Below are 26,163 nucleotides of genomic sequence, written 5' to 3' on the forward strand. Positions count from 1 at the left end.
TGGTTTATAACCTTCGGCCCTCAACCTAGATTCCTGCATTACTAAGTTAAATTTGGTCACGACCCCGCGATACCTATTTACGACGAATTTTGGCCCCACGTCCGTTCTCCTTTTTTTATTTTTTTTTTAATTTTCCTATTATCTTTCTTAAATTCGAACTACAATCCAAAGGAATTAAGCGACATATATATAATATTAGTAGATATTTGTTGATATAGAAAGGTCGATTGTAAATCAAAGAATTAAAGAGGGGTTAATAACTGCTCAAGCATTACTTAATTATTTTTTTTCCAATTAAACAAAAAAGTAGTACAATTTGGTCAATTCAATTATACTCATCGCACATGAACATGTGCAGCATGACCAATTTGCATATTCCATGCAACGAGACATATTGCAGAATTCGCGAGTCTCTATAATAGCAGACACTGCAAAATGGCAATAATTATCATTACACATACATATAACAACCCATGAATAATCTTGCCTAAAATGTATGATGCAACTCATCCGCCAATTCACATGTAAGATGCAACTGATACCGCCCATTTAGCTACATCAATATTCTAAAATACCAAGGAAATACCACACTTCAAATTTTGATTAATGTATAGTTTATTTAATGTTAACCACAGATGGTTGTGAAAGGAGTTCCTCCATCGATATGGATAAACAAAATTCAGCGGCAACTACAAAAGTCATACATGTAAGAAAAGAAAAGAGGAATTCTAAGTGGGGGGAGTGAGTTGCACTACCAAAAACATTAAAGCTCAGGTTTCTATTACAAGAATCTGAGAAAAATAAATCTACGAGGCAGTGGGTGGAAGTTCTAAGGTCTCACCCCTCAACTCCTGCTCACTGAAAAGATCCTCCTGAATAGGAACATCATCTATCTGCTGGGATGAAATAACATCTTTGATGGCTTTTCTGGCTGCAGAATCCTTATCATCATCCACACCCTTGTCTTTCTCCTCCTCGGGTTCATCTACATCAGCCTCTTGCTTTGGAGGTGGAACAAAAAATGGTATTTTACCCCTCTGCCAATCATGGAGAATCACCTTTGCAGCAGTCATAAGGTCAGGTTCACCTCCCTAATCACAGAATACCCAAGTCACCTCCATAAGTCTCTACAGAAGTACAACTATGACAAGCATTCACTTCATGTTAAGTGCAAAGGCATGTCTTCCTAGAATTTTGTACTTTCGAGCTTTAACAAAAAGACCTAAATGCTGCATGCTTGTAGAAACAAAAGAGGTCAATACAGTGACATGCTTATACACAAAAAAGGATTTACCTTCAGAAGTTTACCAGTTGACTTGCACAGCTGACCAAGGAAATCATTATCGTCCTCCCTGAAAATAAGAAGCTTAAGCTTTACTTTTGAAAATTGAGGAACTGTAGGGGCAGTATGCTCTGGGTTGATATGTAAGGTATCTGGCATGCAGAAGTGTTAAGCAAGTTTTACAAGATTTAGCAGATAGTTTGATTATCATAATGTTTTGAAAGTGACCATTTCCATCAAGGCAAGTTCCCCCTACCAATTAGCAATCAAACTGACTTGTTACAGTTGTAAGCTACAAAAGATAAACTAAGGAAGACCAAGAGAGGAACTCCAAAATTATTTCTATTCATATCTGACAGCATAAGACCAAAAGCTTACCAGTCACTTATCCTATAAGCTCTCTGCAGGTGCTCCTTTTTCACGCGTTTCAGAACTTCACCGATATGCTCTGAGGCATCCTGCAAATTGGTCACACGTACCTGGGAGACACAGTCAATCAGTCTGCATATTTTCTTAGAGGAAACAGATAAAAAGGCGTTACTGTGAGATAATGCAAACAGCAAAAGGGCCAGATAATATAAATCGGCAGCTGCAAATATAAGCGTAAAGCATTGCCGGAAACTATTTCAACTACATGATTATATACATCGGAAGAACTGTTTACAGAACAACAAACATTATTCTCTTGGTAGCTATACAATAAAAAACTGCTTGCCAAAGCAACAAGAGTCTCCATATGCATCCATGTAAGGTGACAAGTGTTCATCTATTAAGTGATGCACTCTACTGAATCTTTAGACTTTATATCCCTTGGCAATCATAATATAAAACCAACACAGAGCACCATGATTCACTTGCCACATTTTTAGTATGAATGCCTCAGCTTCTCATGCTTCATGGTATTAGCATGTTGTATAAATCAGCAAACAACCATCTGTTTTGATAAAACCTAAAGAATACCTTTGTTTTATTTTTTAAAATGTTATATACACTAAACAGGATAGTTGCAATATGTCCATCCCCAGGAATTTGTTAACACTAAAAAAGATGACTAAACAACATATTAATCCATTACTGTGGGCAGAATATTCACTCCACCCACTTCACAAAAATGACCGATCTTGAACCATTATCTTTTCATCAGTTCTAATTTTAGTAGAAACAGATTCAATAGATGCAGTTTGTTGGATTTTAGCAATTATTAATTTACAATAACAAATGGCTGTGTCATTATATGAGAGGAGCTGAGGAAAATGTGAACAGTTGGCTGGTAAAACATGGTGTTTCCCTTATACATGAGTTTGCAGTTGTCTTCAGCTTCACCCCAGTTATCCCCTTTTTCAGCTCTGGAAGTCCTGAAAATTTGGTTCTTTATATTTTGCCAAAGAAGTTGGGTATAACTTACCATGAGAACATATCAACAGAATCTCAACCCCTCCCCGTCCACTGAACACAGAAAGAAACAAAGGAAAATCTGCAGTAGCCCCTTTACCACTTCCTTGAATTTAACCTATAACTATGAAAGTAAAATGAAACCAAGAAACTATTTTAAGGTTTCTTGTTCACCCTTCACAAATCTTCTCACCAATAATATCAGGACTGATTTTGATTTGAGAGATGTCTATCCTTAACAAAGCATCAAGTAACATTAAACCATACAGCTTATCACAAAATGCTTACCACACCCTTCAAGACAATATCAGTTTCAGTGTCTCCATTCTGATAAACAACTCCCGGGCAATCAATCAGAAAGATCCTCTTTGTCAGTGTAATGTATTGCCACACTTTAGTCTCCCCAGGGATAGGCGCAACCTTGCAAACCTATTTTTTCAAAAGGTAATATTCATAGAAAAGAAGAAATCATTTTTTGCTTAAATCTAAACATTTTATGGTTTGTTATAGCTGCAAGTGTACATCTCATAAAAGACATGTAGGCACTGAGTCCAGTGGATATTTGTGAGAAGCAAATTAAGGGCAAACACAAAGGATAAACTAATTCAGTCGTCTGGCACTCTCAATCAATGAAGGGTAATAAAGCAAGTTCCAAATGTCAAGAACAACTAAACAAGTAACCTGGCAATTGAAGGTCAGGTCAATTTAGCATGATTTCATTAAGAGATAAAAGGAAAGAAGCAAACGCATCCTTTCAACTGAGAGATAGCCAGATTCAATTTTCAACAGACAAGTGGAAATACAGGATTCAACTCAAAACTAGCAGGAAAAGTACAAAACAGGACTTACATTCTTTGTACGCAGAGTATTGATGACTGATGATTTCCCAACATTGGGATATCCCACAAATCCAACAGATATAGCTTGTTTATCGCTTTTCAGACGGGAAAATTGTCTCAATACTGAGAGGAGGGAACCCTAGAAGCAAGAAAAACAGATCTATACTTTAGCAAGCAAACAATGTTTACATGCTAGAGGAGTTACACAGCGAAAGTTATGTAAAAAGTCCAATAGGATGGGAATAAAATTGAGAATGGTGTCTTTTGGTAGCTTGTGCTGATTTAAGTTTTCTGTTCATTTTTTGAGTGTCAGGAAAAAAACAACAAACAGTAATTGTTATGATATAAATTTATCAATTTCAAACCAAAGTTAAATAATTTCAATATCCCGCACAACATCAGTTCTCTTTCATCACATTCTCTTTCCATCACAGTAAGAAGAGATTTAAGAAAGGTTGAGAATTTAAAAGATAGGAAGTCAGCCTCGGGACAAGCATGGACTGCACCAAAATTGTACATACAGCTTGATGTTTAGTCAATTTTAAGATGCCCTCCAGCAATTTAGCATGCAAACAAGCACTTGAAATATGAATACCACCACCTCACATGGAAAAATACATGATCCTCTTATTTATGTATCACTCTCTTAACTAGATGATTTATCAGCATTAGATTTTCATTGCACTTCGAGATGAATAATCAACCACATACCTTTCCAAATGATTTGTTTATGCTTGCATGAAAAGCAAGGGTAGGATATTCCTTGGAGAGAATTCTAAGCCATCCTTTTGTTGCCCAAGCTGGAACCAAATCACACTGAAAATAGATAGACACGTAGATAGATCGGAAGTTAGAGAGAGCGAGAAGGAGGAGGAGGAACAAGGGATTTAATAGAAAAAGGAAGGAATAAGTTCACTTATAATTCAAGAACTAATGCCTTCACAAATACACAAGTGAATGGTACAAACCTTATTTAATAGCAGAATCATGTGCTTGTGCTTGCAATGCTCCTTCAAATGCCTCTCCAAATGGTAACATCTTGTACCCTGTGGATCCCTGGCATCTAAAACCTGCCATTTAAATTGATGATTAGCCGACTAAATCCCATTGCGAAGACATGGAAAGAAAAATTAACAAGAGTCCTAGTCAACTCAAAGCATACATGGCTGTGCATGTTTTACTGTAAAGAACACAAAAGAAAATATCATACAAGATGTCTATCCCCCCATTACTTCTCCCTGCTCATCACGATGAGAGTAAAACCCTTTAAGCACTGGGAAATACAAAAGGTAGAACATTGAACCACTTTACAGTGGAGAGTAGGAAAGACTTAAACTAGCCAAGACATTACTCAAACTAAAATAATCTATACTTTTTATCCAAGTTAGCTTTCAAACTTCAACATATCTTCCAGTTAAGATCAGACAACATATTCCAAACTTCCCACAGGCACAAACTCCTCAAACATCATCTTGAACCGCTATTACACAGCACCACTATGTATGTTTTAGTTCGAGTTTTCCAGGCAAAAAGCCAATTGGTATATATACTCAAGAGAATAGGGGTTTGTACCAGCCAAATTATTTAAAACAATCATTCAACAGGATGAAAATACATGTCGAAAACGCATGCTTTCTGCACAAGATCTACCTGGACAACAACATCCGAAGAGTCAACCACTTTGTAGAGCTCTCCCCATATACGCTTACTTTGACCTTTCTCAAACATTGTGTGCCGTACAAGATCTCTAAACCCATCTTCACCTCCTTCTGCAGATGTACTAGCACCATGTTTCTCTTCAAAGGCATCTGCAAGGAAGACTCCAACAGTTATCAAGCATGTCCTGAAGTACCCAAAAGATATTTGATGTGTGCCCAGAGTTTGCCAAAAGGTATCACAAATAGCATCAGGGACTCAAAGTCAAGTAAGACAAATGACTGATTCAATATATCATAACATGAGACGAGTGTTGCTCACCTTGAGAATCATCAACTCTCTTGAGTAGTGACTCATAATCAGATGCAATCAGCTTTGGTCTCTTTCTCTTTGTCTTAGGCCCAAAAGCATCGGAGAAAGGCTCTGTGTCGAGAAGATGAACTCTTGCTTGCTTAGAACACATTTTGAAGAAAATAACCAAATCAGCAAACATAAAGATGCAAGAAAGGGTAACCCAGGTTTTCCTCATAAACATAACAGATTCACATGCAGAGCTTCAAACCTTTTGATTATCATTTAAGAGGGACATAGGTATCTTTCTTTCCTTCAAAAGAACATTGTAGTTGCTAGAAAGACGATTCTGAAGCTCCTCACGGAAAAATTCGAGCTCTTTCTGATTCACAACACGTGTGTTGCCTGTAAAAGCAAATAATTAAAAATAAGTTTAAGTTTCATTTGGATTTCTACCCAAACCAAAATGACATTAATACAGTAACTTCCAATAAATATGGAACTGATATAGCATCTTATTGCTTGTGAACAATGACAACATAGTGACTTTAGATATCCAAACAACCAATTCAGTGCAGCTAAACATAACCCTTCGGATTTAAATTCAACTACATAAGGCACTATTAGATATCAGGTGCATGGAATATAGCTCAGTACACACAATTACAGATTTGTAGTTCAATCTTTACAAGATCAAACCAGTTTAATTTCAGTCAGGACAGGCAACACCAGAGGTCTGCCCTAATCTCATCAAATCTGGTGGTCTTAATTGCATCGCTGCATCCTTTTTTAAGTTGTAGCCAGCACTTTACCTTCTATACATAACACTCATGTGCTATTCTCTCTTCAAAATTTGCCTCGCATTGATGTGCTGTGTACTGATTAACTAGAAATGTAATCTTATTGTACGACTTCATCATATGGTTCTCTAAGAAAAGTATGATCAGCAAATAACCAAACGGATAACAAGCAAAACTAGAGAGAGCGTAGTAAGAATTAGTTTCCAACAATACAGTTTCAGCTCAGCAGCCAGTTCAATAAACAAAACTTCAACTATTTCCTCAATCTTAAATGTAGTGGGGTTTTCCATTAGTCTTTCTAGATGTTAGTACAAACAAAAATAGCAAATTTTGCACAAAGGTAGTGGCAATCCGTTCCTACGCCCTCATATGCCATGCGAAAATAAAAATCACCAATTTAACACAATTCATACATTCTTTTGCTCCAAAAATCACAAGTAATAAACAATCTGACTGCAACACAGCTTACCAAACCAACGTCGGTCAGGCATAATACGAGTTGATGGCAGTTCCTTCGACTGCAAATCGTGCTTCAGAATTTTTCCCTTAGAGTCGCGCGTTGGGCGCGTGTTGTACATCTTGAGCCGCCGCACCGTGGCGGCGCTCCGTCCATTACTGGATTTAGTTTTGCCCCCATCTCTGTTAACATCCAACGAGTGCTTCGGCTTCCCGGAAACGTTCACCGACCTCTCTTTCTTTTTCGCCATTTTCCCCAACCAACTCACCAATAAGGCGTAGCCGACGTCGTAGGGAATACAAGAGGGGTGATATGGTACACTAGGGTTTCAACGGAACTGGGAAAAGGAAAGGGAGAATTATTTAAATAATGCAGGATTTCGACTGTTTTAAAGATGCAAATTTTTCTAAAAAAAAAATAAAATTCTTTCATGGCTCGACACACGGGGTTCAAGTGATTAACTCAAAATTAGTAATTTAAATTTAAAATTCTTATTATATTGATTTAATTAAATAAAAGAAGTTGAATCATTAATTGATAGAATAAATTAATTTTAAGTATATATGAATATAAATTTATTAATATATCTATTAATTGAACTAAATGGTTATCTATATCTATACTATCTATACTAATATATACATTAAAAAGACGATCTCTATACTCATAAATGACGATTAGTGATACAGTTGCACTAACTTTTTTGTGAAGTTAAAAATACCCTTAAACTAACAGGATAACTAACTTATTCAACTTTTTTCAAATTAAATAGTAATTGATAAATTAGTTTTTTTTATATAAATAATATATATATATTGATTTTGCACATTTTACTCTTTATAAATTTAAAGTGTGAAAAATTATTTATCATATACAAACAGAAATGGCGTGTCACAACGGTTAGTTTATTAAATGTGAGTAGAATTAGAGTAACAACCTTTAGTTGACAATTATATAATAACTAACTAAAATACCCTCAAACATATATATTTATTTTTAAACAAAATGATCATTTCTTTAAAATAATCTTTTGCAATATCAATATATAAATAATCTCAAAGTTGCTTTGCTATACAACTAATTAAGTCTTTGTTTATCTAACCACTATATATATATATATATACTGATAATGAATAAGTATAGCAGCATTTAAAAGACCCAGTTGTTGATGGAGGAAACCCGTTCAAGAAAGCACATGAGATGAGTCCATTTGACACGGTGCGATGAATCCAAAATTCAACCGTGCTTTCAATCAAGCCATTTACCAACAATCCACCCTCGTCATAAAGTAAATTCTTGAAAGATATAAAGGACTGAAGGTCAAGGGTGGTCTTAAAACCCTTGTCGATGTTGGTGGTGAATCCATTTATTCCGGGAATCAATTTTGATTGCACCGTGTTCAAAGATGCTCCATCAATTCTAGGTTCCATTTCAATCTGTATTTCATCATCATCATTAATATTATTGTGGATAAATTTAGTTAACATGATTTGGCACTGAATGCAGGAGTAGAACACGTTGGTGGCAACATGTTTGTTAGCGTGCCAAGTGAGATTATTGTTGCTTCCTCTCCTGATTATAATTTAGAATTAATTAAATTTAAATTTCTTTTAAAACTACCAAAAAAAAAATCTGAAAAAGTTTCAAAATTATACTTACACACCTTTAAAAATTTCTCTATTTACACCTAAATATATTCCATAAGAGTTTGAGGGACAAAATAGCTGAAATCAGCACAAAAAATAAAAAACATAAATTTTCAATTTTTCCACCCATTTAATATTCTCATTTATAGTTTTTGACTTCTAAAAAAAAATAGATGTAGTATATAGTAAGGTTAACATTATCACATTTTTTCCCCTTATGAATACAAACATTGTTATATGAGAATGTTAAATGAAGAATAAAACTAAAAATTATGTAATTTATATATTTGATATTGATATTTTTCATACATACCCTAATGAAAAGGACAATGTGTAAACAATGGATTTCAAAAGAGGTGCAAATGGCATCTTAAATTTTTTTTCGAAGAAAAATGTAATTTCATATTTCTAAAAGCGAGTCTAGGTTTGTTTAACCATTATATATTAATGGTTTTCAATTGAAGATGAATTTCCATTTTTGCCCTCCCCAGTAGATTTGCCATGACTGGGACGATGCCCATTGGTTAAAGATCCTAAAGAGTTGTTATGGGGCGATCCCTGAGTAAGGGGAGGTGGTAGTCTTGAAGTTTCAAACAGTGACCCACTGGCTTCCATAGGCTTCACTGTCGCCCTGATTATGTTGGCTTTCGACCCAGGCAGGAAGAAGAAGACAGAAAAGGAATTTCAAGCCCTGGTCAAAGAATCTGGATTCAAACAATTCCACAAAGTATGTTGTGCTTTTAGCATTTGGATCATGGAGTTATATAAATGAAATAAATATAAAGTATTATGCTTACCACCCACCCAGAATGATACGATGTATCGCTCTAGTGCTTGAGTTTGACTCATTCAAACTATCATATATCAATGTTGGGTATCTTTTATCCACATTTATCTTACTGATAAACTTTATACATTGAGAATTATGTCGTTTCTTGAATAATTATATGAAACTTTATGTGTTGATGACATTAATACAAGAGTTAAATAGGATATTGTACCTGAGAGTCTATGGCAGAAAATCACAGGAAATGTATAATATGCTTTAACCACACCGTCGTAAGTGAGTTCACCAAACTATGTTATACGGTTTGGGGGTTACCTTCATTTAAAAGAAATAGAAAGCAAAATGTATTAATATTAAATGCACCTAGATTCTTGCAAAAACTGTTGATGCTTACTCTAGGGAGGGAGGGAGGGAGGGAGAGAGAGAGAGCTGGGAGGGGCTCTAATTCCATATAAATCACAACTCACAACTAAAAATTACATATGCAAAAACAACACTTCAGCGGTCTATCATCAAACTTCAAAACACGAGTAATTTAAAGATTCACATTCACCATTCACCCCGTTATCGGTACCTGTAACCATCAGGTATGAGATAACCCAAGAACTTCTGCAGCCTGCAGCATTGCTCTTCAATGGGTAAGAGAGGCGGCCCCAAGTTATCTTAAAACAAAACTCAGAAATAAACAGAGGATAGAATTTATTCTTTCATACTATCATTATCATCATCACCATATTCTTCCTCATCACTTAAATCAAGATCTGCAAGCAACTCGTCTAATGGAACAGAAGGAACATCCTCACCATCAGTCACAGAAACCATTTCTGACGGCTGGTTTTCTTTGTTGCGGTAAAGGGACAGATTAAATCTTAAATCAGGGTTCTCCTCCAAATCTCTCAAGAACTGTTCATATTCTGAATTCATCTTCTCCTCATTATCTTTACCTCTGACAGTATTATCAATCTCCATGTTGAGAGACTTAAGCTTCCAGGAACGAGGTTTCCCCCGCCTCTTCTGGCGCTTCTCTTCGTAGCTCTTTTTAATTAATATCACATCTGGGAGCACAAGACCCTTGTACTTGTCCAATTCGATATCATTATTGTTGGCACCATATAAGTCATAACCAAGAGCAAAATCGCCGGGATTCAAAATATGTCCCAAGTGTGTCCTCACATTAAAAATCGTGTCATTCTTTCCAAAATCGGATACACGAGCTACTTGGGCATCAGCTAAAACATACTTTAAGCCACCAACATTGACTTCAGAAGAAACAGGCTCCACATCTAATACTATGTATTCAACCAGCTGCCTGCTCGACAATAAGGCCTTAAATGATGATCTCCAATACTGCTCAGCATCCAGGAAGCTTTGCCTAAGGGTGAATGGATCTAATAGAGCTATGTTGTTGGTCACTTTGTCGCATATTACAAGTGGTCCGAAGTTTCCCAAGCTGACAGCAAGTTTAGGTGGAAGACAAATCAAATCCTCACGACAAATAGGGCTGATTTCAACGGAGAAAGTATACTTATAGTTGTAGTTATTGCTCTTTGGATCATGAGACACAAGTTGTTTGTCATTACGACTCCTAATTGGAGTTACTTTCCCCAAGAACTCAACAAACTTTACACCATGACTCCGATTACTGAAGAAGAAATCAATGCCCTGGTCCATCTGCTTAATCCTGATGGCATATTTAGCAGCGTCATGTTTAAGAATTAGCTGCTCCAGATAGAAGAAAGTGCGCCTGTGAGAAACATGCTGCCGCAGTTGCACTGCAGCAACCCACTGATCAGGATTCGCTTGGACCCTCGAGCAAGACTCACACATCTGATCTTGCACAACATATTCAACAGTGTAAGCTTGTTCAAGTATTGCTCCATTGAGAACCTCTTTCTGGACCCTCAACTTGACTTTAATCCTCTTGGAGTGAGGTTCAGTCCAAACGAACTCTGCATGTACCAAACGAACCTTGTTCAAGTTCTTCAACCTCTTCACACAAAAGGTCAGTAGCTCTTTCGATTCCAGCTGAGCTTTGATCCAAGTCCTTGGCGGTTGCAAATAAGTGTCACATTCAGGGCAATGGATGATAATAACATGCTTCTGAAGGCCCTCTGTTATGTCTACTTCGGACCGCAGGCATTTGGCACACATGTTCGCTGCATTTGGTTGCATTGAAATACCACATTTACAGCATAAAACATTACCAATCGTCTGTGGCACAGTAAACATACCCGTGTCTTGCGCCATAGCTACATAATTTGAAAAATAAAATAAAATAAAATAATTAAGGGGAATATTATTAAAAGACAAAGATATGACATCTTTGAATCGCATAATTTATAACAAGAAAACCCTCATAGCTAAGTATCACATCACAACTGCAGATAATAACATCTAAACCGGCAAAAAAAAACAGTTGCATAAAGATTAAGTTCAAATCAAGGACTGAAATGGGACCTTAATAGAATTAAACATGCCATATTATTGTCATCAGCAGTTCTGTTGTATTATAGCTATCTACTTCAGTTTACTCACATAACTTTTCTTGCTACATCTTTTAACACAAAATAGCATAGCAATATGGTACTCCGATGGCTCGAAACCACGGGGTTTAAGTGATTAATTCAAGATTAGTAATTTGAAATTAAAGTTTTATTATGTTTATTTAATTAAATAAAAGAAGTTGAATAATTAATAGATAGAATAAATTGATTTTAAGTATATATGAATATAAATTTGTTGATATATTTAATTAATTGATTTAGATAGTTATTTATGCAGAAATTAAAAAAAAAAGGTCAAATGGAAAATTAATATTTTGTTTACCTGGGTAGTTACATAGGGGAAATACAATTTCAAAATTTCTCATACGCAATCAATTGTATAATTGTTGTGGCTAGGGGTGCAAAAGAGCTCAGCGAGCTCAGAAATATAGGCTCGAGCAGATAGTTTGGTGCTCGAGCTCGGTTAAAACAAGTCGAGCTCGAGCTCACAAACATGCTTATTTTGCACAACGGCAGAAAATATAAGGTAGGAGATGGTGGAATCGCAACAGTCAATACATATAAGATAAACAATACAATACACAATATATAAGCATCCCAACTCCATCTCCAATACATATAACAATACATCACTTGTCATTCCCCAACTATACAAAATAACATTGATACGAAAATCCAGCCAAAGTCCAAGTACAGCCAAACAAAATCAACAAAAATTCAATCAGTCATTTCATCAAACACCTTGAAAGCAAAACTTGCTCAGAAATTATTTTCTATATACTGTAAAAGAAGTTTACAAAGAAGAAAAATCACCTGTTAATGGTGGATTCGGAGCGAGGCTGTGCCTTCTGCCGATGAATTCGTGGACTTAACCTGGAGTTCGTCTTTCACTTCGCGAGAGAGAGAGTTAGAGAGAGAAAGAGTCCTTCAATTCTCACATTACATATTCACCGACTCAACTCCTTTACTATTTCTAATTTTAATTTTGACGAATTAAGGATTTATTTATTTATTTAATAAATATAAAAGTAACTAATATATTTACTTATATACATCAAATATATATAGGGTTAAGATAACTAATAGCAAATGTTTTTTGATGTAGTCATTAATAAAACGTACTAAATTATTGATTAAATGTGTTTTTAGATAATATAAATCAAAATATCATATTTTAATATTATTTAAAACTAAAATATGATATATTGACTAACAATTCTAATATATAATAAATTTTTAAATACATGCATTTTATTATACTGAATATTAAAATTATAGCACAAAATTCATATGCATTATATTAAATATTTATTTACAAAAAAATTATTGAAATGTACTAAATTATTGATTGAACTTATTTTTAAATAATATAAACCAAGATATCATATTTTAATATCATTTAAAACTAAAATATGATATATTGACTAATCAATTCTATTATATGGAGAATATTATATCTTTAAAAATGATAAAATTCATATGCATTATATTAAATATTTATTTTGAGAAAACTTACGAAAATGTACTAAATTGTTGATTCGGCTTGAGTTTTAGATAATATAAACTAAAACACCATATTTAATATCATCTAAAATTAAAATATGAGATATTAAAAAATAATTCTAGTTTAGGATGAATTTTAAATACTTATTTAAAAAACATCAAAACTTACTAAATTGTTGCTTAAACTTATTTTTCAACGATGTAAATAAAAATATTGTATTTTTATTATTATATAAAATTAAAATAAAAAATTTATTGACTCATAATTTTAATATATGGTGAATTTTGAATATAAGCTTGATATAATATTGAATATGTACTAAAATAATATTTATAAAAAAATAAAAAAATATATATGAGGCTCGCGAATTCACTATATAGCTCGAACATGCTCGACTCGAGTAAAAGTACGAGCCAACTCTGCTCATTTTGCACCCCTAGTTGTGACTTTTGAATGCTAAGATGAAATAGACCAGCTAATATGCTCCGTATACTTGTTGCAATATGATTAGAAGTTGTCCTTCATAGAACAAAAGTAGGGGTGTTCAAAATTTAGTTGTCTCACCAAACCAAATAAGTTTGTATCGATAATTAAATCGAAAATTCAATTTGACTTTTGATTATTTTTTTTTTTAAAAATAGTTATTTTAGTCGGTATGATTATTCGTGTTTGGCTAATGGTAATGAACCGAATAATTGAATTTCCTTTTTTTAAAAAAATAATTATATAAAATATATATAATATATTATTTATAATTATTTTATTATATAATATAACTTCAATAATATAATTATAGAATTATATTATTATATATTATTCAAAAAAACAATTGGTTTTTTTTGGTTTAAAATTAAAAAACCAAAATAGGTTCAGTTATAATCAAACTGAATCGATAGTTTTCGATAAGGTTTCAATATGAAATTTCAGCGAATCGAAAGTTCTATTAGGTTCGATTTTTCAAACTGGACACTCCTAAAATAAAAAGCTCAAAACCTTCAATATCCCATTACAGATTTATAGCTGTACTTTTCTCGTTTGTCTATAAAGATCAAACACCCATATTTATGCTCATACAAACATGTTACATGAAATATATAAAAAATAAACCTAGCCACAATTAAGACTTAATATGGATCAAGACATACAATTATTTATAATCAGTAACAAGATACCAAAGATTTAATCGATAATTTTAACCTTAAAAAGTTTTTGAGTTTTAGATTTATAGACTTGAGTGAAATTCATTGTTGTTACAAAGATTATTTACACGAAGATAATAAATCTAAGTTGTATAAACATAGAAGTGTTTAGAAAATTGATGTTTCGCGAATTATAGTCTTTAATTTATTGTTAATTAAACTTCTTAATCATATTTGTGATAGCGAAAAGTTACTCGTTTTTTAGATAAATTCAACTTGTGATCTTCAGGCCTAACTTTTCACAAATTTTGGAAAGGTGATCTGCAAAAACAAGTTAGCACCCATATGCTTAAATCAGTAAATGAGGATAGAAATAAGAATTAAACTGCAAAAAACATAATGTAGGATAAAAATTCAGTGCCACAATATTTTGTGCAATAGTGCTCCTATGCGTGTGAGTACTAAGAAAATATTACCCTTTATCGAGGGAATATGGCCCATTTTATAACCCTCAATGTTGGTGGCTTATCTCTCCGGATTAACCTCCCTTCCTCGAAAAAGCTATCATCATTCTCAAGAGGGGCTGTTACAGCAACTCAGACCTCTTTCCTAAAATCATTTACTTTCCTTTTGGGGGAGATGACTTTCCCTTTGAAGTGCTTCAATAAGATTCGTCCACATATCATTGAGGCTTACAACAAACCGTCTTGATCATTTTAGGGCTCCCAAGATCCCACTAGGGGGTTGGGCCTCCTTCGAGGGTTGAGGGTAAAAACCTCTTTTAGTTTTAAGCTGTTAGAGAATTGCCATATTTTTTGGATTATATTTTATATTGTGCTCTTTTTGGAGTTTTGTATATCTTTTAGGTATTGATATATAAAAGGAATCACATATTTTATTTTTAAATAATGTATAAAAAATTAGAAATATGAAGAAACAAAAACTGTCTTCAAATATATGGTGAAGAAAAATGGTTTGATGATTATAATAAGAGAAATTCAAATTCCTAAGGATCAACATTTTTCAAAGGGGTAATTGCATCGCATTTTTCTATGGCTTAGTGCAATTACATGTAAATTTTATCTAACTTAAAAAATTATATTTAGTATATCTGACATTTGTCTTTATCTAATAAATAGTTTCCATCAATTAATCAAAATTTATCGAGTTTAATTATATTAACCCCAAAAATAAAGAATAAAAATCTATATTTACTCCGATGACTCATTTGTAAATAAAAAAATATTTTCTAACCAAACTATCCTTATGATGACCATATACCTTTTTACATGCTTTAGTATATGAAGATGTATAATATAAATATAGTTTAGTCAGGAAAATATTTTTTTGACATGCAATAAAGTTAATAATATATCAATCGAGAGTAAAATAAATTTTCATATAATTTTTTCGATTAATGGAAGGATCTATTTGTTTGACAAAAATAAATATTAAAAATTATTAAATATAATTTATTAAATTATAAAGAATTCACATATAATTAAATATGAAAAAAAAGAATCGGTTTTCAAATCCAACCTTAACATGGGTACTGCAGTTGGATAAGAAAGAATAAGTTGATAAGTGCGAAACCAATAAACATTCCATCAATATTTGTCTGGTCATTACGTATTGGCCGAAACATATTTCATATTATTGAACTAAAGTATGTAGCCTCCAGTGGCAGTGCAAAATACACTACACACCACAAATTCAAATTAGACACTGACGAACTAATTTTGAGCAGTAGTGGGCAGTGGCCTGGCAGCAGTACCAACGACTTCTGGGCAGGGCGTCAAAATATCAGAAACCATGACGACGTGGGTTTCCGTAGATATTCCACGTGGCCATCAAGCGCATTTAACAGAGGAAGGAAGATTCCTTTCCCGCATCATCCAAACACGGAGACTGAGTGAAACGACAGCTTGTGAGACGGATTTGGCCGTGTCGTTTTCCACGCTGCCCTTTCAACAGAACCTTTGTCATTAAGTTATTTTCCGCTCTGTTGGGCTGAAAAGTTCAAAATTAATCGGCACCGAAAATAGCTTTTTCCCACTGCTCACTTTCCTCTTTTTTCATTTGTGTATGAGAAGATGGTGGTTGTTGCATTCTGAGTCACTTCTCCTCTCTCTCTCTCTCTCTCTCTCTCTCTCTCTCTACCTACTCTACTGACTCATTCTCCATTCTTCTCCTTCTCCAATCCACTCGAATTTCCCTCTTGGATTGCTTCGATTCTGGGCTTTTGGGGGTTCCCTTTTCGTTTTTTTGTCATTCGGGAAAGTTGATCTTGCTTTGTTAAGTCAGTGATTGGCTCCGATTTCCTGATTCTGATGATTAATTTTAATTCAATCTACGAATCATCGCTGAATTTCTCATCCAAACCCCAGTTTCTGTGCTCAATTTCCTCCAATTTCTATCACTTAGACATTTTCCTTGTGAATTGCTTATATTGTCTCCGGTTCCGCCTTAAAATTTGATATCTGCTTGAATCCTCTTCTTTCACGATAATTCCCCGGTTTTCTTTAGAAAATTAACGATTCTTTTCTGGGTTCTATTTGAATTTGCCAAAAATGGGGGATCGGTTAAAGTCAAGTACAATGGACGACTTGCCCCTCCACTTAATTCTCGAAATCCTGACCTCTGGTCGATTGAGCGCGGCAGATTTAGTGTGTTTGGAGTTGACTTCCAGGACTTTTTGGGGGAGTCATGGATTATTTCCGGAAAAATTTCCTTCTTTGGTAGATTTTGCTGCCTTTAGACTATGTGGTTCACACCCAATTTATTCTTCGCTCCGGAGTAATGCTCAGAGCGAGCTTTATAATAGATGCAATGGGAATTGGAAGCGGGTCTTGAGGTTCTTGCAGTCCGTTGAACAGTCTTCTCACATGGTTGAGACCGCTGCAGGCAATGTACTACTTTTTGATTCTTGTGGTTATTTTAGCATTTTTTTCATTGCTTATATCATAATTTGGTATATGGTTGATGTACTGGACCGAGATAAGTGCTTAGTTTGATGTATTAGTTATGCTTGATATCCAGTTTGCTGCAGCAGTAATTAATCGAATTTAAAGGAACGAAGTCAGGTTAAAGCAATAGTATTGTTGATAACATCTTTATACAACATGTTATCTCAGGCTGAATTTAGAACTGAACATGAAAACAAGAATAGCCAAGCAAAAGACTTTTTCATGTTCCGACATATTATAAAGCCTAGACACTCTTCTATGCATTGTATTAGCAACAAATTTTTACTGAAACTGCTCGATAAGGATTAAAATGCAATTGTAGAGTTACATGTTTCACCTTCTGTTTCCATTCATCTCTGTTATCAGAAAACATTTGCCTTTAGCTTCCGTCTTAGACAGGCGAAAATACTAGGAATCTTTCAGATTAAGACTTCATTCTCCTCTTATTTCCCAGCCCTGATTTTTTCAGTATGGTGACCAAGATTTTACATTCTAGTGGAAGTAATATGTACTTTCTTGAGGCATAGCTTAGTTTTGTTTATTATTGTCTCTAATTCTGGTACTTTTTAGCAGATGCAGATCAAGAGCGGAAGATATCACACTTTGCTGATCAATGACTTTGGAGTATACTCCTGTGGTTCCAGCTTATGTGGTGTCCTTGGTCATGGTCCAGAAACAACTCAATGTGTAGCGTTTAAACCAATTAGTTTTCCATATCCAGCGCAAGTGATTCAAGTCTCAGCCTCCCACAACCATGCAGCCTTTGTGACACAGTCTGGAGAGGTTTGTCATGCCCTTGTGCTCTGTAAATTTGCTGCTCTTATCCTTTGCCCTTTCATCTTTTCAAGTAAAAGCATGTTCAAAGAATGAGTTGTTTATGTTCATTTCCTGGAACTGCCGCTTAGCTGCTAATGTACAGTGGAAAATTTAGAAATTTAAAACTTTAGTAATGCAACTGTGAGTACTCACATGAATGCTAATACCTTTCTTTCTGGGGTTGCTTGTGCTTGCATGCCAAAGGGATCCTTTCTTATTCTATTGTTTGCTTGGGAGTATTCAGTCTATCAATTATTTCCAAATTATTTGCTATATGCATCTCAAATGGTATGCTAATGAAAATCCATCTGATGAATGTGTTGAATTGCTTGGTGAACTTCTTTTTTTGCCTAACATACTTTCTTTCCGTCGTGTGATCTTATTGCTACACCCAATTTGGTTTTGAGAGGCAAATGCTGCTATAACTGAATGTTTTGGGCATCTCATCAGCTTTCTAAAACAATTAAATGTAGACTAATTTCATGTCACTTCACATTGTTTCATAATTTCATAAACTTGACATGCAGGCTTTCACATGTGGAGATAATTCATCATTTTGTTGTGGCCATAGAGAGACAAGCCGTCCTATATTCAGGCCAAAACTTGTCGAAGCACTGAAGAATATCCCTTGCAAGCAGGTACCCCATCTTATTATGTTTCTCCATTGGGGAAGGGGGAACTGTTACAATTGGGTCCTTCTGTTTTTTTTTGCGGTGAGCATCATGTATGATATAAGTGACCTCTTTAGGTAGCTGCAGGGTTGAGCTTCACGATGTTCCTTACACGCCATGGCCTTGTATATACTTGTGGGCTCAACGCACATGGTCAGCTTGGTCATGGTGATACACAGGATAGGCCTACCCCCCAAAAGGTGGAACTCCTCGAATGTATTGCTTCTGTTGTTCAAATTGCCGCAGGCCCCAGTTATGGTCTTGCTGTGGCAGATGATGGAACACTCTTCTCTTTTGGGTCTGGCACGAATTTCTGCCTTGGACATGGAGAGCAGCACAATGAGCTTCAGCCTCGAGCAATTCTATCATTCAAGAGGAAGGGGACTCATGTGGTTCGGGTATCTGCTGGTGATGAGCATGTGGTGGCTCTTGACTCCAATGGACATGTATGTCCTACACTAATTCGGAAGAAAGATATTAACATTTAAAAGTTAGTATAGTTTACTTAGTTGCACTTATTTTTGGTTATTACAGGTATATACATGGGGCAAAGGTTATTGTGGTGCATTGGGCCATGGAGATGAGATTGATAAGACAACCCCAGCACACCTAATCAGTCTCAGAAGCCACCTTGCTGTGCAGGTCTGCTCAAACTTCACTGCATTGATGTGCAGAAATTAATGGAAGTACAATTAATGTGGTGAATGATATAATTTGTTCTTTCGCTCTCTCTGCAGCAAGACATTATTGAGATTGATTAGAATGATTTTCTGTTTAGGAATTTGCTGCTTTACTTTAGCTCTCTCATGCATTGGCCATTTTGGCACTGTTCTGTTCTTACCCATTTTGACCTCTATATTGAAAGATTGTCTTAATTTGCTGTTTTGGGCTTCGTCTCCTCTACTTGGTCTCCATAATGTTTTTCTATTTATCATACCACGCGTTCATGTTTTTCCTATAACTTTTAGGTATGTGCTAGCAAGAGGAAAACTTTCGTTCTGTTGGATAATGGATCTGTCTACGGCTTTGGTTGGATGGGTTTTGGAAGCCTTGGTTTTCCAGATAGGGGAGTCTCTGACAAAGTATTGAAACCTCGAGTGCTAGACAGCCTCAGAGGCCACCACATTTCGCAAGTTAGCACAGGCTTGTACCACACTGTGGTAGTCACAAATCAGGGACAAGTTTTAGGGTTCGGAGATAATGAAAGAGCACAGCTGGGGCACGACACCCTCAGGGGTTGCCTTGAACCCACTGAAATCTTCATCGAAGAAACTGAAGACAATGCACAACAATACAATAGATGATATTTGTGGAGTTCTTTTAACGTACGGTAGGCTAATAGTCAATTTGTGTTTATAAAAATACTTTTATTTTCATTTCTGCTTGTCGTTATATATTCTTGATTTGTCAGGGACAACTGCAAAACGGTCGTCATGTATTTTATTATGGTTTGCAGAAAAGTTTATCCTTCTGTATTTTCACAGATTGTTACTCATGTAGCTGTCTAGTAAAGGATCAAATATGACTCCAGTTAGGTGTTAAATGTTCTCTCATTTGAATGATCTACTCGGTGCAGAATTATATTTCTTTGCATTTGATTTTGGCAACTGCATGCTGCCGTGCTTTCCTCGCTTGTACTTTGGATGCCTTGGAGGCTGACATTTTGGTCATGCAATGAAACTATTCGTCTTTGACTTCAAAGAACTGTAAGTAAATTTTGCCAGAGAGGAACAAATGCCACTTTGGATGCTCTTTCTCGGGCTAATCATAATTCAAATAAAACTCGATAAGATACATGTCGATTATATACTTGATGCATATTTATCGTCTTATAATATACAGTTCGAGAGAGTGATTAATCATGATGGTAACACTCACAATATGGTTAATTTAGTAAGATTAAATTTGATTTGAATCAAACGTTTCCTTGGTCTGGTCTGCTTTTCTATGTAATACAGTACTCGAAATTTTAAGACCACTACAAAAATGGTGTTTTTATATCCACAACGCATAAATGTGTAACCAAACTTTTCTCTCTTTGGTTGCAAGAAAAGACAGAGAAGCGAAAACCCCAAAAGCGGAAATCTTTGGAGACATGTTTATGCTTACATTAATTTGACACGAAGCAATTCCAGACAGAAAAACCTACCTCTGCTAAAACCTTCCCCACAAGTGAAGTCAGTAGCTGGAAACCAGTGTTGGATCATCACACAAATACCTTATTATAAAACTGACGATTTTGTCCTTATGGAAACAAATGGGATCCGAGATCCGATGATGTCTTCATCCTTTGTTTGCTGCTGCTTTTTCACACTACATTAATCAGGAAATCCAATTGACAAGGTTTTGATACGGTTTTCCAGTTTACTTGTAAGTGGATAAAATAAACATGATTAGAATTCTGAAAGCAAATCCAGCTCTGGAGATTGCAGTTCCACGTTCGCATCACATGACCAACTTTTAGCATAATCAGTGGAATCGCAATTCGGATTCTAGGCATGTTCCATGACAACTTTAACAATGTAGAGACAAAATTCTCGATTTCTGACAGGAGGGCTGTGTCTCTTGTTGTTGCTACATCTCTTTCTTTTTTACTCTTTTGTAGCAGTTGTTTTATTTAGTGTTTGATTCTTTGCTACGTGAGGGTGGTTTTGTTATAGTGTGTGGAGCATGTGAAATATGAGAAAACGAGAAGTTCTAGCCAGAATAACAAAGCCAATGATGGAAAATAATCGGCTCAGGAGTGATAAAATTCCTTAAAAATGAACACAAATCCACCGTGAACGTTGGTTCAAGTTATATTTGGATAGAAGAATTTGGACAGCTTGAAAATTTAAGAAAGTGATTTCAAATTAATTTATTTGAAAATTATTTAATTATATCAATATTTCACAATTGACAAAACTTAATATGACTATAAATATTGTCAATAAAACAATTACTAAAAATTTAGCCTAAATCAATAACTAAAACTAAAAAGAAATAGTCAAAATTAAGCCAACAACTAAATTTCAGCTCAGACAATTACAAAACAACTTTTGTTGGCAGAAAAAAAAAAAGTATAAATTATTTGACATCCGGTCACAAATTTCAACTTTTATTCAATTTAATATATACACACACCATATGTACTAGTTTATTTTAAAATAAAATAAATGATGTGATTTTTATATATTTGACGTGTGTGTATATATTAATAAAATAGTAAATGAAGTTTGTGTGAAAAATTCAATTGGTAGTTCTTCTGTACAAGAACCATAAAGTTGAAACAATATTACTACAATTCAAGAGAATCAAGCTGGACAGCAACTTAAAAGACACAAATGTCAGCATTCGTCTCAAGAAATTGGGATCCCATATATATCCTCATCATATATATCTCTTTTTATTTTTTTTCCCCTTTCCAACAAATCGATCATAATTATCAATATAAAAAATTCATATCTAACAACTATCGATGAGTATAACAATTATATACTTAGTATCAAATATCTATGTGTAATCAAAAACTACTATTAAAAAATAATAAAATTTCACACATTGATCGAGTTTGAACTCATGTTTTTACAGTCGTGGGGTCTCAATTTCGTCAATTGAGCTCGACATCTATGGGCTCAAAAAGTGTTATCTTTGTGGAGAGGAATAGATACATTATTACAATTACATCAGAACAACCAACACAGAAGCAGCCCTTTTGCACAACTTTGAATCTGTGGGAAAGTGACTAAGCAACTAATCAAGTAATTTAAGTCGGAGGGCTTCGTTTCCTCTTTATTGGCTGTGGGATTCAAAATGCCATTTCGACTCAACTTCAAATCAATACCCTAAAATAACTGCAAAGTCTTTCATAAGTATTAAACATCACAAATACTCAACTGATTAAACTTTTACAGAAACAGGTGTTTATTTAATAGGGTAAAATACACTTTCCCCCCTTAATTACTCGTTACGTAATATTTATTTTTTTAAATTAACAAATATAACACTTATATTTTAGTTGGACAAAAATACCCCTTATGCCTTGAACAGTTATATTATTATCAATATATTTTAGTATTTTGCATATTAAATCATCATAAAATTATATTCTAATTAATTTTTTAATAAGTGAATAATTTAAATTAGAGTGGAGTATAAATTAATATATGGTAGACACACAACAAATATAATATAACCAACAATTCATATGTGCTTCTTAAAAGAAATTGATAAATATATATGCTTAATCAAAAGCTAAATATTTTAAGAAAATAATGAATAAATATATCTTATCATATTTTTAAAAGAAAATATATTAAAAAAACTGATATGTAATTACTCATTTTTATCTAAAAGAATAAATAGTTAATAATTTAATTTTATTACCAAATTAATAAAAAATATTTTCATGAATTATTTTTGTGTATTTATTATACTCATTCATTACTTAACTTTGAGTCTGTACAAAAAAATAAAATATATATGCTTTTTGTGTATTATCTATTTATGTCCTAATGAAAAAAGATCAGTTGTAAATAGCACGAGCGCAAGTGTAATTTTGAGTTTTTTTTTTTTAAAAAAACTATAATTCACATTTTCTTTGAAAAGAATCTAAGTATAAATAACCTTTTATTTTATATAGAAAATTTTTATATACATAACATGCATATGTTAATTGAAATAAAAAAATATAATAATATTTGTAATAAAAAAGTAAAAAATGAAATAAAAAATTATAAAATAAAATAAAAATAGGGGTTGCATGTAAGGAGATGAGTTGGCGTCCACCAAACCAAAGGGCAGGTGAAATTGAGTTAAAGCTAATAGTAAATTTTGAGAAAAAATGAGAACGCGACATATTCAAACCGCTTTTCACATTTAAAAACGTAGTTAACATTCATTACAACGCTTTCAAGACTTCAACTTTATTCATGTCCACAGACTTCAAACTGCATTTTCTATTGCAACATGCATATTTTTTACCCTTTCTCTAATTCTAAATTAAAGCTTTTTGAAAAGCGAATAATAAAATATTCGATTTATGAACATAGAAAAAGTCCAAAAGCAGCAGCCATTTTTAATTATTATTATGAAATAAGAGATGAGCAGCAACACGAAACCAATGCTACAGACAACTAAAAGTACAGGCTCATATTCACAATATGTTCCTCCTTTTATCACTCAACAACAATTAACACACTCTTATACCCTACCACCATCATCATCATCTACTCATCTTTCTCCACCCTCTTGATCGCCACTGTCAGATCACAGACTCCAAATTTTCCCGGAATACTTCCAACATGTTAGCGAAAGTCACGATTCCTACCACAATGGAATCATCTTCGATCACCCACACATAGTTCACACGGTGGGCGATCGCCTGGATCATCACTGCCACCAGTGAACTCCATGGATGGCACACGATGGCCTCCGCCCGTCTCACCATCCGGGATGAGTAGCTGCTGGACCTGCTGTACCATCCCGGCCTCGATAATGGTGTGGTGGGCGATGGCAGTTCCTCGTCGGATGATGAGGTATTGCCGCTGTTGTTCACTAGCTCTTCTAGAACGCCTTGGAGGTTTTTCTCCTTCAACCTCTCATTAACGGCCCTTACGATTTCTTCTGGAGGGCCACCGCAGTCAATGTAGGCCAATAGTTCACCGGTTGAGAGGGTCATGATGGCGGCTGCTACTGTTTCATCGCAGCTGCCGAGCGTGGAGGGGGAGATCTCCCCGATCAAAACGCCACGTTCGTCTACCACCGCGACCGAAGTTTGATCCAGGAGGGAGAGGGAAATGGCGGGGATTGCCGATGAGGCTGGGGAATAGTAGCCGACGACCATGAATTTGTGGGTGATGATGCCGAGGGTGTCGATGGAGAGCGTTGGGATAGGGGAGAATAGGCCGATTGAGCTGAGGAGGAATCTGATCACATCTTCTTGAGTTAGCCAGCAGAATTCTTGGCCGTTGTGGAAGGTGGGAGTGATTGAGGGCGATGATGATGCTTTTGGGAGTTGTTTTCTCCTTGAGTTGCTCTTTATGGGAACCACCAGATTCTGAGCACCTTGGAGGATCAGATCAATGGCTTCGAGCAAGCTGCAAACAATCGATGCTAATCTTAGAAATTTATCAAAACAAAAGAAAAGTTTTTCACCAATAAGCCAAAATTAGGCCAATGTGCAAGAAAGAAAGCAGGGTAGAAACAGGGCAAAGATTCTGAAACTTCCTCAGTTCAGCTAAGAATCAAAGATACTATATTTAATTCAGATCTAGCCATAACACTCCAGGTTTACTATTTTAAATCAGGCAATTAAGCCAAATTCGCACCAAAACAGTAGAATTCCAACTCCGTATTCTAAAAATTACCAAGCTTCAGCTTACATGAATAAATCTGAAAATTTAACCCCACTTTGAACTCATCAAAAGATCAAATTTGGCAGAATCAGAAAGGACCCTCAAATTTACCCAGAACAGAACAATCCAGAAATGTTAGAGAGAGAGAGAGAGTTGTAATTATCAAAGAAGTACGCACCTGGAAGAGGGATCCACGTGCCTGACCAGGCCCTTAACTTTAGACAACAAAACAGAGACAGGAGACTTCAAAGCCAAAGCCGGGGAACCCAAATTCTCTTCTCTACAGAGATAGCATATGATGTCCACCATGCACACTTTCCCCACACACACGCACTCCAGATTCCTCTTGTGGTCACAACTCCAGACGCTGATGAAATTATCGTCGGAGGACTTGACGGCGGCGAGGGCGTCGGCGACGGTGGCGGAGGCGGAGAGGGAGCGGAGCGGCGGCTTGCCTAGGCAGAGGTCAGCCACCTCATAAGCCAGAAAACGAACTGCCATGCAAGAACAAAAAGCTAAAGATTAAAAATTCAGGAGAATTTCTAACTCTAATAAGCGGAGAAAGCAAGGAAGATAATTTGAAGAGAAAGGAGAGTGAAGTGGGAGAGTATATATAAGGGTTAGAGCGGAGTGGAGACGAGTACGACAGTAAATTGTATCCTGTACACGTAACACCTACATACACCTCACCGAGTGTGTATGTACGTATGTATGTATATGCTGAGGGGTACGGTCGCAATGCGGTGGGCTCCACGTGCGAGAAGGTGATCCCAGGAGTGGGTTCCACTCCTTGATATTTCTCCTTCCAGTATCAAATTACTCTAACCACTCAGATGCACATAATTTTTTGAAAAATTTATTCAATAGTAATAATAATTAATACAAGCATTTTAAAGTTATTATATTTTTTGACCATTTAATTATAATAAATTAGCTACACATTACTCTATAAGCATAGCAAGATATTGACTGGTTGGTCCAACTTTGCTATGTAGTATTTTATCATAACAGTCTTTTCAATTTCTTTTAATTAATTTGTCTGAAAGACGATATCCATATTTACGGCTCGTAAATATTT

The 26,163-nt window shown here is 35.0% G+C and overlaps 4 protein-coding genes and 1 pseudogene across 7 annotated transcripts; 2 read left to right on the forward strand and 3 right to left on the reverse strand.

The window, feature by feature from the left end:
• Nucleotides 1-583: 583 nt before the first annotated feature.
• ATNUG2 (GTP-binding family protein) lies at nucleotides 584-7,082 on the reverse strand. The gene is made up of 11 exons (XM_011084353.3): nucleotides 6,730-7,082; nucleotides 5,732-5,865; nucleotides 5,491-5,620; nucleotides 5,164-5,321; nucleotides 4,482-4,583; nucleotides 4,225-4,329; nucleotides 3,524-3,652; nucleotides 2,963-3,103; nucleotides 1,661-1,761; nucleotides 1,295-1,352; nucleotides 584-1,091 (listed from the first exon to the last, which is right to left on the reverse strand). The coding sequence occupies exons 1-11, from the start codon at nucleotides 6,965-6,967 to the stop codon at nucleotides 807-809; spliced, it is 1,581 nt and encodes a 526-aa protein (XP_011082655.1). The 5' UTR covers nucleotides 6,968-7,082; the 3' UTR covers nucleotides 584-806.
• A 305-nt stretch (nucleotides 7,083-7,387) lies between these two features.
• LOC148784859 (caffeic acid 3-O-methyltransferase 2-like) lies at nucleotides 7,388-9,311 on the forward strand (annotated as a pseudogene).
• Nucleotides 9,312-9,587: 276 nt separating this feature from the next.
• LOC105165372 (uncharacterized) lies at nucleotides 9,588-12,622 on the reverse strand. Its single transcript, XM_011084352.3, has 2 exons — nucleotides 12,468-12,622; nucleotides 9,588-11,399 (listed from the first exon to the last, which is right to left on the reverse strand). Exon 2 carries the CDS (start codon nucleotides 11,395-11,397, stop codon nucleotides 9,850-9,852), a length of 1,548 nt encoding a protein of 515 aa, XP_011082654.1. The 5' UTR covers nucleotides 11,398-11,399; nucleotides 12,468-12,622; the 3' UTR covers nucleotides 9,588-9,849.
• A 3,685-nt stretch (nucleotides 12,623-16,307) lies between these two features.
• LOC105165370 (Regulator of chromosome condensation (RCC1) family protein) lies at nucleotides 16,308-20,343 on the forward strand. 4 transcript variants are annotated; one of them, XM_011084349.3, is made up of 6 exons: nucleotides 16,308-17,206; nucleotides 17,834-18,046; nucleotides 18,607-18,717; nucleotides 18,828-19,196; nucleotides 19,285-19,392; nucleotides 19,719-20,343. In XM_011084349.3, the coding sequence occupies exons 1-6, from the start codon at nucleotides 16,868-16,870 to the stop codon at nucleotides 20,052-20,054; spliced, it is 1,476 nt and encodes a 491-aa protein (XP_011082651.1). In that variant the 5' UTR covers nucleotides 16,308-16,867; the 3' UTR covers nucleotides 20,055-20,343. The 4 variants fall into 4 exon arrangements, with proteins under 4 accessions (XP_011082651.1, XP_011082653.1, XP_011082652.1 ...); XM_011084351.3 differs by having other exon boundaries at nucleotides 17,843-18,046; XM_011084350.3 differs by having other exon boundaries at nucleotides 16,310-17,206; nucleotides 17,837-18,046.
• A 3,440-nt stretch (nucleotides 20,344-23,783) lies between these two features.
• LOC105165369 (CBS domain-containing protein CBSX5) lies at nucleotides 23,784-25,679 on the reverse strand. Its single transcript, XM_011084348.3, has 2 exons — nucleotides 25,264-25,679; nucleotides 23,784-24,827 (listed from the first exon to the last, which is right to left on the reverse strand). The coding sequence occupies exons 1-2, from the start codon at nucleotides 25,584-25,586 to the stop codon at nucleotides 23,993-23,995; spliced, it is 1,158 nt and encodes a 385-aa protein (XP_011082650.1). The 5' UTR covers nucleotides 25,587-25,679; the 3' UTR covers nucleotides 23,784-23,992.
• Nucleotides 25,680-26,163: the final 484 nt, after the last annotated feature.

The sequence above is a fragment of the Sesamum indicum genome, linkage group LG12 (assembly GCF_026168435.1).
Source record: "Sesamum indicum cultivar Baizhima isolate 11 linkage group LG12, ASM2616843v1, whole genome shotgun sequence".
Lineage (NCBI taxonomy): Eukaryota > Viridiplantae > Streptophyta > Magnoliopsida > Lamiales > Pedaliaceae > Sesamum > Sesamum indicum.

What these genes read in the sequence shown, in the direction of transcription:
- LOC105165370 (XM_011084349.3), top strand. Translation starts at nt 16,868, where the DNA reads ATGGGGGATCGGTTAAAGTCAAGTACAATGGACGACTTGCCCCTCCAC. An exon ending in TTGTGACACAGTCTGGAGAG is followed by an intron (nt 18,047 to 18,606) that starts GTTTGTCATGCC and finishes CTTGACATGCAG; the next exon opens with GCTTTCACATGTGGAGATAA. An exon ending in GAAGCCACCTTGCTGTGCAG is followed by an intron (nt 19,393 to 19,718) that starts GTCTGCTCAAAC and finishes TATAACTTTTAG; the next exon opens with GTATGTGCTAGCAAGAGGAA.
- LOC105165372 (XM_011084352.3), bottom strand. Translation starts at nt 11,397, where the DNA reads ATGGCGCAAGACACGGGTATGTTTACTGTGCCACAGACGATTGGTAAT.
- LOC105165369 (XM_011084348.3), bottom strand. Translation starts at nt 25,586, where the DNA reads ATGGCAGTTCGTTTTCTGGCTTATGAGGTGGCTGACCTCTGCCTAGGC. An exon ending in CACGTGGATCCCTCTTCCAG is followed by an intron (nt 24,828 to 25,263) that starts GTGCGTACTTCT and finishes GATTGTTTGCAG; the next exon opens with CTTGCTCGAAGCCATTGATC.
- ATNUG2 (XM_011084353.3), bottom strand. Translation starts at nt 6,967, where the DNA reads ATGGCGAAAAAGAAAGAGAGGTCGGTGAACGTTTCCGGGAAGCCGAAG. An exon ending in GCCTGACCGACGTTGGTTTG is followed by an intron (nt 5,866 to 6,729) that starts GTAAGCTGTGTT and finishes TTGCTTTTACAG; the next exon opens with GCAACACACGTGTTGTGAAT. An exon ending in TCTTAAATGATAATCAAAAG is followed by an intron (nt 5,621 to 5,731) that starts GTTTGAAGCTCT and finishes ATGTGTTCTAAG; the next exon opens with CAAGCAAGAGTTCATCTTCT.